Source organism: Salvelinus fontinalis, chromosome 21, assembly GCF_029448725.1.
Source record: "Salvelinus fontinalis isolate EN_2023a chromosome 21, ASM2944872v1, whole genome shotgun sequence".
Lineage (NCBI taxonomy): Eukaryota > Metazoa > Chordata > Actinopteri > Salmoniformes > Salmonidae > Salvelinus > Salvelinus fontinalis.
The window spans coordinates 44,964,990-44,978,740 of NC_074685.1; the positions used below are offsets into that span (position 1 = coordinate 44,964,990).

The following is a 13,751-nucleotide window of genomic DNA, read 5'->3' on the forward strand; positions in this document are numbered from 1 at the left end:
ACGATTGCAGTGTCATCCAAAGAGCAGACAAAGACCAGACCATTGGTTGCTACGCAACGACTGACTGCTTCCGGCCCAGAATACCACCTTAGTCGTGCACTGAAGCTGGTACAAGGTGATTGAACAGCTCCCAACAGCAAAGATGTTCTGGCTGGTCTGGTCTGGTAGATAGTCTGGCTGGTTTTAGCTAGTAGATGGTCGAGCTGGTTTTAGCCCCTTACAGACAAAAACGTGAAAAATCACATGATTTCATGTTAAGTTTTACATGATCACGTGTGTAGTTTTATGTTATCACATGTTGCTTTACATGTTGCCTCATGTTATCACATTAACTTCACATGAAAACATGTATTTTGGAACAGTTCACACGTGGCCAGGTGACATTCATGTGTTTTTTCTGGAAGGGGCTGGTCAATCAGCTACCAGTTACCAGCTACCATCTCTTAAAATCTACCTAGAGCTAGCCAAACTGGTTTAACTGGTCACCAGGTTGAGCTGGTCAAGCTGGATTTTCCAGCAGGGTATGTTTTAGGGACATGTATTCCAAAGTGGTACCAAACTTAAAATCGAGCACAGGAAACATACTTCACAACTGGATTAATCTGGTGAAAATTTTATTGAACACTAAAATAAAAGGAATGATGGTTAATACAACTGTAAAACATCCACATGTTCATCTATACCCTTCAAAGCAATACATCTGTTGCCATGAGAACCTGTTTCATTTTCCAAGACCGCATCATAACCAATGATGTATATAAACCCTGGATTGTTGACGCTATGTATCGGCCATATTGACACTCCCCAGTAGGCGCTGTCCTCCATAGGAATGAATGGAATTCTACAATATTTCAATGTTTCAAGGACAAAATTGCATGTATTTAAGTATTTTGTTGTTGTAGTGGGGAGAGTAACATCAGTAATCTCAAAAAACTATACTTTAAGGAAAATACTATATATTTTTTACTTTATGTTTAGCTCACATTCTATAATTTAAAAGTATGCATTAAGTTGTCTGTAATAGAATAAATGTGGCAAAAACTAATGTAGACATTAATAAATGAATAGCTTCCAATGGTGGGGGAGTACCAAGATGGCGGTACGGTGGCTTCAACATAACACCCCTATCAGTCATGTAGTGTTTATATAAATCACTGATCATAACCCTTTGAAGACTGCATTCTCTTCAGCTTTACCCTCTCCGGACCCTGCTACATGTAAAAGCTATTCAAAGACAAACATTTGAATCATTAGCATAAAAAAAAAATATATATCATTAGATTGTCTATAGATCTTTTGGAGCATACTCACAGAGGCAGGGTAACTGTAAATAGGCATCACTGATCCGATCACTATTTCCTTTGGCTAAAGTATCTTGTCACCTTGGTACTAACTGCTTTGAAAGCGGTAGGAGATACAGGTCTCTGTCTCCCATCTGTCTAGCTGTAGGGATGTCTTTTGCTTATAGCAAACACAATTTGCTAAATTGTGTAGTAATGACGGACTCTCCCTGGGGCCAGTACAAATGACACTCTGGTGGCAACGGGTTGGTAGTACATGTCCTAATTGATGACGAGGCTTCCACTGACAGTAGGCTATTTACAGTTGCACTTTACCATGTGTGTTCTGGGAAGACATCTTGTGAGTGCACAACATGTCCAACTTCAAGTTTTTTAAATCCTACTTTTGAAATGTCCTCTTTGCATGCATGTAGTTTGGTTTCATATGAGCACCTTTATATCTTATCATATAGCACCATTTTTTATAGTCAATTTCCCCCCCCCCTGTTTTCAGTTTAAGACCCAACTGTTGGCATGCATAAACTTTTTTTTTAAACTTTTCTTTTCTCAGATAGGTTTTTTCTAAACGTTGCAATCTTTTACAAACATTACAAGGCAATAAATGGATATTCATACATGTAGAACATGAAGTATTACAGTACACAGGTTAAAGAAAGTTCTAGAATACTAAACAATTGCTTTCTTGTTTTGAGTCATATAATATTCTATAGGACACGCTAATGTTGTACATTACATTTATCCAAAGATACACTAAACATTTTTGCTTCACTATTTCATTTTTATATCATTACCATAGACAGTTATAGTTCGAAAAATCCCACTGCAGTAATGCCATGATAAACACAAAAGCCAAAAGAAACAAAATCGACAAAGCTTCTTCAATACCCAGACTTTTTCACAGCACGCTACCTACACAACAATAAAATTAGAAACATATGTAAATACGCCATCACTTTTCCCAAGTGAAGCCGGGACTCTTTTTCTCTTCATTGTCACTACTGCAGTTAGGTGGTTAGTAGTGTTTTGTGGAGCTCAAGTGCTAAGTAGCCTATGCTTTTGAAATTATAATCTCCTAAACATGCTTGAACATCATTGGTGTTTTGTGCAATAGAAATCTGTTGCAATTAACATATCCTTCTTATTTCTTTCACAAGATTGACAGGTAATCTTTTCCATTTGTTCTAAAAACGAGTAAAATTATAATCCTAATCAAAACATTAGCACCAAATTGTAAAGAAGTTTTAAGGCTAAAAGGTTGTAAACCTTTTGTTTGGATGATAACAGTCCAAATGTAATTGATTCAAGTGATTTCTAAGAGACTAACTCAGCCTTCAATGATGACCTTGTTTGTTCTTACAAAGACTTTTTGACCATTCAAACACCTGCCTAAGTCTAGTTGGATATCAGGCCCACACATGATCTAGTATGGCTTTCAGGCAAGCTACAAATACGGAATAGTCAATTCAATTCATTCTAACCATGTCTTTCTTGGATAATACCGGTACGTCACTGTATTTTCTGTGGAGTCAATTGTGAAATACAACGTCCTTAATAGATTGCAAAAATAATAATAATAAGAACTACAGAAAGCATTACATAATATACCAGATAAATATAATGGAATAAAACAGTATAATATATCTTTCATCTTTAATTCCATAGAATTTATCATTGACTTAATTTCATATATTTTTGTTTGGTAGAATAACAAGGAAGAGGAAACCTGTGTGCACGTAATCTAAAGTGCTTGCTTGTTTGATCATGTTGGGTTGATAGTTCCACCCACATGAAATGGTTCAGGGACATTTTTGCAGCAAGATCTGTAGCATTTGCAGTTATGTCAAAACAACATATTTTTTCTATAAGTGATTAGCTCCAAATGTACAACAATTGAGTACTTTGCATTGGAAATGATAACCTTTGCTGCAACCATAAGGAACTGTAAATTCATTTAATTTTCTTATCATCACGACACCACTACAACTTGGATCTAATCCTTAAATTTGACAATCAAACAAGACAAGTTACACTCAAAGAACGTTTGTCTTAACCATACGCCTACAGCAGTCAGAAAGGTATGGACATTTCATTTTGTATAATTTCACAAGAAAACAGCGAAAGCTCAAGTATATTTACTAAATTGTCAGAACTTTGAGAATTTAAGGTAGATATCAACCACATTGGACATTGCCATTGCTAGCTGCCCTTACTTTAACAACAACCCAATCTAAGTAGACAAAACAATGCCTTTACACTGTAAGACCTTTTTTAAAAAGGGTCACGGTGGGTTCAGGTAAAACAAGACTAGGAGCAGAAGGGCGCGCTAATAACTTCATGGCCACTATCTGGGTCAGTTTATCTTTAAGTGCAGCTTTATTTAGATTAAAATAGGCAATATCAACATCTAGCAGAAGATTAGCCTTATGGTGTGGTAATTTAAGTGCATGATTGTCACGTCAAAGTTAAACCAATGCATGGATCATGTGGTCCCTCCATGTAAATTAAGTAATAAACAGTAATAAACAGAGGGAAGTGCTGCTTTTTATTTTTTTTAAGTGCTTTCTTAGGGAGGCTTGTGTTTTAAAGAGCATATAAGCTGTGCATCCCCACTCATATTCTCTCTCCATCTCCAAGAGAGGAAAAAAGCCATTGTTTATAGCCTATGCCAAATTTTCTCTTACTTTGCCCCAAAGATACTGTGATCAGCCTTATAATCTCAAACACAACATCACGGGGCATCTGCACTCTAAAACGTTGATATAAATTAAAGCATATGGGAACAAATGTAATATATTCCACATTTTGATTAAGTATGAGAATCGAAACGAATGTTGTAGGAAAGTTGTGCTTCGAATTATTTTTCTATAATGAGTTGTAAAACTTTTAATGTTGGAATAGGTCAATGCAATTATTCAAGTGGAATTTCCATACCACACATTAAGATAACCAAAAAACTATAAATAACCAGACTATCCTTGCGCTTTTCATGCACTATGGTTCGGATTGCTACCACTAAGAATTTAAAATAAAATACTGGTCTTTGAGATATCAAAAATCATAATGTTAAAGTTTTGTTTTAGAGACAACGATTTTTAACCTCATCTTTTTTTTTGTTATTGACCTATCCTTTTTTCATAATATACAAAGTACCTCTTTCCTTGAGATTCAAGATTCAGTCAACTGCATTCATTTGAAACCACAATATGCCTTAACACAGACTGTGGAAACCTATGTGACAGTAGCATGATGCATTCTGACTTTTCTATTAGGTTGTTCTCTCCAATGGATCTTCCATGCGGGACAAAATGTACAGAAAATGACATTTGTCCATTTAAGCTCTGCAGAAGAACCACCGTTTTATAGACTTTGTGCAAGGGGGCATAGTTGCTAGGGAGTTGCAGCCAAAAGGAAAACAATGAAGAAATATGAACGCCTATTTCATACATCCTTTATCACCAGATGCAAGGGAAACGTAAAATAGGAGTTTCAGCACAGAATGTTGGTTACAACTAGTACAAACAATTGTTAAGCCCTTACTAGTACTGCAAGATCATTTGTCTAGCAGGCATGTGAAGAGGTGTTCAGACCAATGAGGTGTATCCTATGTGGATTAGCTAGGTCATCAGCATATGATATTTCATATCACTGACCATATCAGCCCCATCAACATATCTGGCATTAAGTCTATGGAGCGGTTTCGTGGACACAGACCCTAAATGATGAAAATTATTAATGGATTAAAAAAAATATTTAAAACAAAATCGATACAGTTACATATCGCAATATTATTTTTTGACAATATTATAGATATTTCTTGCTACTGTAGATAGCATTAGCTAGCGCTAGTTGGCTGTATCTGCGCCAAAACTCTGGTATCTTTCCTCCTATAGCTTGTTCTCCATCTTCTTAAATACTGAGCCAACCTGTTTTCAGCCATTTTATTACCCTGACTGATCAAAACTTGTTTACTCATGACACTCTCTTGTCTCTCTGCAGCAGACATATGGTGAGCAATACATTTGGAACATCAAATCGCAATACATATAGAATCGTGAGAATCGCAATACATATCGTATCGGCACCTAAGTATTGTGATAATATCGTGAGGTCCCTGGCAATTCCCAGACCTAGTAAAAAATGTTATAGTAAAAGCTCCAGAGGTCTAAAATGTGTCAACAATATATCACCTGTCATTTCAAGATCTCCGAGGTACCTGTGACAAGGGCTAAACTGTCTGCTGCCTAACCAGCCTCTACGTGTGTAGAGACTCTTTATAAACTGGGTGGTTCGAGCCCTGAATGCTGATTGGCTGACAGCCATGGTATATCAGACCGTATACTATGGGTATGACAGAAAATTTATTTTTACTGCTCCAATTAAGTTGGTAACCAGTTTATAATAGCAATAAGGCACCTCTGGGTTTTGTTGTATATAGCCAATATACCATGGCTAAGGGCCGTGCCCAGGCACTCCGTCGTGCATAAGAACAGCCCTTAGCCATGGTATATTGCCCATATACCACACCCCCTCGTGCCTTATTGCTTAATTAACACATAGGCAACAAAGCCTATATCATTAAAGATGACCTGTGTTAGGAGCTTTTCTCAGCATGACTTGACACTAAAAATATTGTATAGCAGATCATCAGAAAATCCAAGTGAGAAATTTGGTTTTCACTTAAAATGAATTTGTTAATATGTTAATAAATGACACAGTCAAATGCATTAAATAACTTTTAAAATACACAATGTGATAATGATAATTTTGGGGGGGACACAGACTAATTTGCACCTGTTAGTAGTAAGGGTATCTGGGGTGTATTGATAGCTGCATGGGCTGGATCTCAATGTTTCAAGTATCATTGCAAGATTTGTGAAGGCATCAGAATCTTTACTGAAATTCTGGAACATGAGCAGTTTTAAGGCTACACCAAGACTCCGTTCCAAATGACACCGTTTTCCCCTTTATAGTGCACTACTTTTGACCAGATCCCTATGGGCCCTGGTCAAAAGTAGGGCACTATACAGGGAATAGGGTGCCATTTGGGGTGCATCCCAAAAACATGGAATGAACCTCTACTGTGCTTGGTGGTGCGATAAAAAGTAGATTGCATGAATAATAGCCTATCTTTCTGTCAAAGCTGTGTGTGAATGTATATGAGGTGATGTGACACTACCGTTATAACTAAGAAATTACAGCATCACTGCTGATCAACAGTTTCTTGATTGACATCTCCCACTTTGTATATCATATCTAAGCCCATGAATCATATCTTTCATATAGGCATTAGATGGTTATTTTGCAGACAGACATTGTTTAAAGATACATATTCTCATAGTAGTGTAGCATGGGTACCAGTCTGTTTGAGTAATCATTCCACTCTTTGCTATGTCATGTCATGTTTAGCATGACACGGAGTACAAGGAGTGGAATGTTAGCAAAACAGGCTCTGGAGTTCAGGCTAGTGCTAGTGTGCATTTCTATCAAGTACTATTATTATTATTATTATTATTTGGTTAGTGCCCAAACCACACAGATAACAATACCCAAAATCCTTCATCCTTGTTTATTCTATACTAAGATTAAATCCTCAATCATTAAATACTAACTGCACAGAGCAAATGATTGTTGATGTTTTAACAACAATATCATGTCTAGTCTTCAGCAGTAAATCTTACAATACACCCCACTGCCAATGCTGGTGGAATACCGGAAGTTGTACACTATCATGTCTCACCCTGAGGTATATGGGGCTCACCTTTTTTTCTTCTTCACTCAAACAAGCACATGCGCGCGCACACACACACACACACACACACACACACACACACACACACACACACACTGCAATTCTTTAAATGGACAGTCGACCACAACGAAACATTTTTCTACGCTTCATATAAATGACCTAGCTATATCATCATCTAGCATTTTGTATATCAGTTTTCATTGTGCAAGAATAGGCAACCCGTCCTCCTGCACCGATTTCAAAACGGATGCCATAATCTAAATATACGAATGAAACACAATAACCATGAAAAAATGTAAAAGTGCTAGTTGACAATAGTCATACAGTACAGTATTATAGAGGTACATTGAGAATACTTTTTCTTATAAACTAGGATATTGTCACGTTTACCTTTTCCGTTTTAACCCACCATCACTAGAAACCTCTAACAACCATAGCATGCCATTGTCAATCCTCTTGGTCTTCACCGTCCTCGCGAGTCTCTGTCCTCTTCTCGTGACAGGTGAAAATTCGCCGCATTTCCCCCTCATACCTGATGAAATTCTCTCCAAATCTGGCCCAGGCTTTCATGGGGACTGTTATGGTGTTCCTGTATGGCTGTCGTACCTCGCTAATCTTCAAAAAGACACCGTACCGGTTGGAACCAACGTCGAAATAAAACCTCTTATTGTCCACTCGAAAGGATTCTGCCTCGGGAAGCTCGGGGGATTCTTCGTGGTTCCTATTGCCTCTTCCACGCTCATCCGTGGCATCACCATCGCCGTAGTCTTCAATAAGCTGCGACAGTGCATCTCTGAATTCGATTAGCCCTTGAGCCGGCAACACTATGGTCTGCTCGATGCCCTGGCCGTAGTAACCCATGGTGCCATGTCCTCTGCTGACAGTCTGTCTGATGCGGAGGAACCTGCCTCGCTGGTTCTCTTTCAGATCCAGATAGTACTTTCTATTGTCTCTCTCAATGAATTCACTCTTCAGGACGCGATGAGTATGCTCCTCCGACACCGCAGAGCCGGTGGGAGATACTGATGCTGCGTGGTGGTGATCTTGCTGTCTTCTGCGGGAATCTTGGGGGCGGCCCTGGCCATTGCTCTGCACTTCTGGCCGTGGTACCAGGCCACCTCGCAACCCAATGTGAGCGTAATAATCGATGAAGTCACCCAGGCAATATCGTAGATCGGGTGCCATTGACATGGACAGCGTTAATTTGCTCTTCCTGATGTTATCATGGCGGCCTCTTCCAATCCAAACCTCTGCAATTTTTAGGAATCTGCCCCGTGCACTTTGTTTTACGTCCAAATAAAACCGTTTCTTCTGGATATCGACACGTTTAGAGGCAAGCTCCTGAATGTCTATGCCCTGCTGCTGTGTGCCAGGGTGAACATACTGTTGAGGATATGCGCCTCTCGTCATAGAATCTGATGTAATCCTTCCTCTGCCTCTTTCCATCCCTCTTGAACATGTATCAGCCATAATTATTTCGTTTCCACCACAGTTAGCACACGAAAATTTGCTTATCTATTAATAGCCAACATGCTCTCTTTCAGGTAACGTTAAGCATATTAATTTAGCTAGCTAGCCTGCCAGCTTGTGGCTATAGTAGCCTAACACGTTTGAAAAATGCCTCGAATGACGTAAAAATGGCAGATACTAGGCAGGAATCGTCAGCAGATCGAGTTTCTGTGTCCTGATTAAAGGTCAAGCGTAACGTTTGGTGCCATTTCCATCGTAAACCTTGACAAGCCGGGTTACCTAGCTACCCCTTTCCCTGCATCTGACACTTCTCCCCCGTCTGCTAAGAGGCTATGAAAGCTGCTAGCCTACTGAAATGAAAGGAGAAATCGTCCAATCCAGGGTCTCTTGCTTCGGTAGCAGCGGCTTGATGAGCCCAATGAACCCACCCACCAAGCACGGACCAACACCAACGTCTTTTGGACGTCTTTTTTTGGTCCTGTCTGGATCAGCCATTTTTTTTTTTTTGTGAGGTTTTTGGTGAGGTCAGGACCGGCCTTGAGTTCAACGTCCGGACCACATTTGGCACAAACCTAGACGTTTATAATTGGTTCAGATTTGATCCAGTCAATAAATAAAAGTCGAGTATAGTACAGTATAATGTACTGTATTGTACCCTACTTTACGCTAATGTACTCTACTGAACTAAACTACTGAATAAAACTCTACTGACCTGTACCATTCTCTACTGTGCTGAACTGTGGCATACTGTACTGTGCTGTTCAAACTTGTGAAACAGCCTAGACATCTATGATTAGTTCAGATTTGGTCTGGTCCTGACTGATCAAATTTGAACTTGTTTGGGGGCGGAGCTCATTAGAATAATACCAAGCATGTTTTGCAAGTGATTATTTTTACATTTACATTTTGGTAATTCAGTAGAAACTCTTATTTTCAACATCTGTAAATGATGTCTTTTAAACTTTCATTCAGAACCGAAAATTAACCTGATTTCAACATCCGGAAAATACATATTTTCCAATCAAATCAAATGTTATTTGTCACATGCGCTGAATATAACAGGTGTAGACTTTACAGTGAAATACTTACTTACGAGCCATTTCCCAACAATGCAGAATTAAAACGTATGAAACATTTGCTAAATAAAAAAAGGAAATAGTAACACAATAAAATAACAATAACTAGATTATATACAAGAAGTACCGGCACCGACTCAATGTGCAGGGGTACGAGGTGAGGAAATAGTAACACAATAAAATTACAATAACACGGCTATATACAAGGACTACCGGTACCGAGTAAATGTGCAGGGGTACGAGGTAGAGGTAATTTACATAATATGTACAGTGCATGTTGGTAGGGGTAAAAGTGACTAGAAAATCAGGGTAGATCATAAACAGTAGCAGCAGCATATGTGAAGAGTGTGAAAGTGTGTCTATGTGTGAGTGTGTGTGTGTTGCGTCAATATGCATGTGTGTGTGTGTGTGTGTTGGAGTGTCAGTGTAGTATGTGTAAATGTGTGGGTAGAGTCCAGTGAGTGTGCATAAAGCCAATGGAAGAGTCCGTGCTCTATATATATATATATATATATATATATATATATATATATATATATATATATATATATAAATATACTGCTCAAAAAAATAAAGGGAACACTTAAACAACACAATGTAACTCCAAGTCAATCACACTTCTGTGAAATCAAACTGTCCACTTAGGAAGCAACACTGATTGACAATAAATTTCACATGCTGTTGTGCAAATGGAATAGACAAAAGGTGGAAATTATAGGCAATTATTAAGACACCCCCAAAAAAGGAATGGTTCTGCAGGTGGTGACCACAGACCACTTCTCAGTTCCTATGCTTACTGGCTGATGTTTTGGGCACTTTTGAATGCTGGCGGTGCTTTCACTCTAGTGGTAGCATGAGACGGAGTCTACAACCCACACAAGTGGCTCAGGTAGTGCAGTTCATCCAGGATGGCACATCAATGCGAGCTGTGGCAAAAAGGTTTGCTGTGTCTGTCAGCGTAGTGTCCAGAGCATGGAGGCGCTACCAGGAGACAGGCCAGTACATCAGGAGACGTGGAGGAGGCCGTAGGAGGGCAACAACCCAGCAGCAGGACCGCTACCTCCGCCTTTGTGCAAGGAGGTGCACTGCCAGAGCCCTGCAAAATGACCTCCAGCAGGCCACAAATGTGAAAGTGCACGGGGCAGATTCTTTTTTGCCCCACTGTATATATATATACAGTAAAAATCAAATACAATTTTATTGTTCACATACACATGGTTAGCAGATGTTAATGCGAGCGTAGTGAAGTTATTGTGTGTCTAGTTCCGACAGTGCAGTAATATCTAACAAAAAGTACCAGTCAAAAGTATGGACACACCTACTCATTCCAGGGTTTTTCTTTATTTTTAAAAATGTTCTACATTGTACAGTAATAGTGAATACATCAAAAGTATGAAATAACACATATGGAATCATGTAGTAACCAAAAAAAAGTGTTAAACAAGTCAAAATATATTTTAGATTCTTCAAAGTAGCCACCATTTGCTTTGACGAAAGCGTTGCACGCTCTTTGCATTCTGTCAACCAGCTCACCTGGAAAGCTTTTCCAACAGTCTTGAAGCAGTTCCCGGCATATGCTGAGCACTTGTTGGCTGCTTTTCCTTCACTCTGCAGTCCAACTCATCCCAAACCTTCAGGAAACAGCAGAGGGACTGAAAAACAGCTTCTATCTCAAGGCCATCAGACTGTTAAAGAGCCATCACTAGCACAGAGGCTGCTGCCCTATATACATAGACTTGAAATCACTGGCCACTTTAATAATGGAACACTAGTCACTTTAATAATGTTGCCATATTTTGCATTCCTCATATGTGTAACGGATGTGAAATGGCTAGCTAGTTAGCGGGTGCGCGCTAGTAGCATTTCAATCAGTTACGTCACTTGCTCTGAGACTTAAGTAGTGTTGCCCCTTGCTTTGCAAGGGCCGTGGCCTTTGTGGAGCGATGGGTAACGATGCTTCGTGGGTGACTGTTGTCGATGTGTGCAGAGGGTCCCTGGTTCGCGCCCGTGTCGGGGCGAGGGGACGGTTTAAAGTTATACTGTTACATTGATGCTGTTGACCCGGATCACTGGTTGCTGCGGAAAAGGAGGAGGTTGAAAGGGGGGTGAGTGTAACGGATGTGAAATGGCTAGCTAGTTAGCGGGTGCGCGCTAGTAGCATTTCAATCAGTTACGTCACTTGCTCTGAGACTTAAGTAGTGTTGCCCCTTGCTTTGCAAGGGCCGTGGCTTTTGTGGAGCGATGGGTAACGCTGCTTCGTGGGTGACTGTTGTCGATGTGTGCAGAGGGTCCCTGGTTCGCGCCCGTGTCGGGGCGAGGGGACGGTTTAAAGTTATACTGTTACATATGCATATACTGAATTCTATGCTATTCTACTTTGTCTTAGTCTATACCGCTCTGACATTGCTCATCCAAATATTTATAGTCTTAATTCTATTCCTTTACTTTAGATTGTGTGTATTGTTAAATATTACTTGTTAGATATTATTACACTGTTGGAGCTAGAAACACAAGCATTTTGCTACACCAGCAATAACATCTGCTAAACATGTGTATTTGATTGATTGAAAACATCTCAATTGGGTTGACGTTGGGTGATTGTGGAGGCCAGGTCATCTCTTGCAGCACTCCATCACTCTCCTTCTTGGTCAAATAGCCCTTACGCAGCCTGGAGGTGTGTTGGGTCATTGTCCTTTTGAAAAACAAATGATAGTGGGACTAAGTGCAAACCAGATGGGATGGCGTATCGCTGCAGAATGCTGTGGTAGCCATGCTGGTTAAGGGCGCCTTGAATTCTAAATAAATCACTGACAGTGTCACCAGCAAAGCACCTCCACACCTTCCCACCTCCTCCTCCATGCATCACAGTGGGAACCACACATGCGTTCACCTACTCTACATCTCACAAAGACACGGCGGTTGGAACAAAAAATCTAAAGTTTGGACTGATCAGACCAAAGGACAGAATTCCAACGGTCTAATGACCATTGCTCGTGTTTCTTGGCCCAAGCAAGTCTCTTCTTCTTACTGGTGTCCTTTAGTAGTGGTTTCTTTGCGGCAATTCAACCATGAAGACCTGATTCACGCAGACTCCTCTGAACAGTTGATGTTGAGATGTGTCTGTTACTTGAACTCTGTGAAGCATTTATTTGACCGGCAATTTCTGAGGCTGGTAACTCTAATGAACTTTTCCTCTACAGAAGAATTATCTCTGGGTCTTCCTTTCCTGTGGAGGTCCTCATGAGAGCCAGTTTCATCATAGCGCTTGATGTTTTTTGCAACCCACTTGAAGAAATGTTAAAAGTTCTTGACTGATTGACTGACCTTCATATCTTAAAGTAATGATGGAGTTTCACTTTGCTTATTTGAACTGTTCTTGCCATAATATGGACTTGGTCTTTTACCGAATAGGGCTATCTCTGTATACAACCCCTACCTTGTCAAAACACTATTTCATAGTTTTGATGTATTCACTATTATTATACAATGTAGAAAATGGTAAAAAATAAAGAAAAACCCTGAAATGAGTAGGTGTGTCCAAACTTTTGACTGGTTCTGTACATATATTTTTAAAAAGGGGGTCAATGCAAATAATCCGTTAGCCATTTGATTAAATGTAAGCAGATTTATGGCTTGGGGGTAGAAGCTGTTCAGGAGCCTATTGGTCCCACTTGCAGTGCGGTAGCAGAGAGAACAGTATATGACTTGGGTGGCTGGAGTCTTTGACACCACCTGGTATAGAGGTTCTAGATGGCAGGGACCTTGGTCCAAGTGATGTACTGGGCAACACACACTTCCCTCTGTAGCTCCTTATGGTCAGATTCCAAGCCGTTGCCATGCCAAGTGGTGATGCAGCCAGTCAAGATGCTCTCAATGGTGCAGCTGTAGATCTTGTGCTCCTTTCGTTCAGAACCTAAAATGAACCTAAATTCAACGTCTGGAAAATACGTATTTTAGACGTTATTTTGCTTACTGGGCATCCAACTCTCCCTTCCTCTCCAGCAGCGAAATCCCACAGATAAAGAGACAGACAACCTAGTTTGAGATGAACAATTTTATTTGACACAGCAAGTGAATTTAGTGCAAATAACTGCCTTTATAAAGTATGATAGAATAGCTGCAATAACGTTAGCCGTCACCATCGATTTAGATGCT

The 13,751-nt window shown here is 39.8% G+C and overlaps 1 protein-coding gene across 1 annotated transcript; it reads right to left on the reverse strand.

Annotated features, from left to right (window-relative positions):
* Positions 1–597: 597 nt before the first annotated feature.
* purg (purine-rich element binding protein G) lies at positions 598–9,000 on the reverse strand. The gene is made up of 2 exons (XM_055875432.1): positions 5,826–9,000; positions 598–5,750 (listed from the first exon to the last, which is right to left on the reverse strand). The coding sequence occupies exon 1, from the start codon at positions 8,518–8,520 to the stop codon at positions 7,498–7,500; it is 1,023 nt and encodes a 340-aa protein (XP_055731407.1). The 5' UTR covers positions 8,521–9,000; the 3' UTR covers positions 598–5,750; positions 5,826–7,497.
* Between the last annotated feature and the right edge of the window lie 4,751 nt (positions 9,001–13,751).

Excerpts from the sequence above, each read along its gene's own strand:
- purg (XM_055875432.1), bottom strand. The coding sequence starts at position 8,520 with ATGGCTGATACATGTTCAAGAGGGATGGAAAGAGGCAGAGGAAGGATT.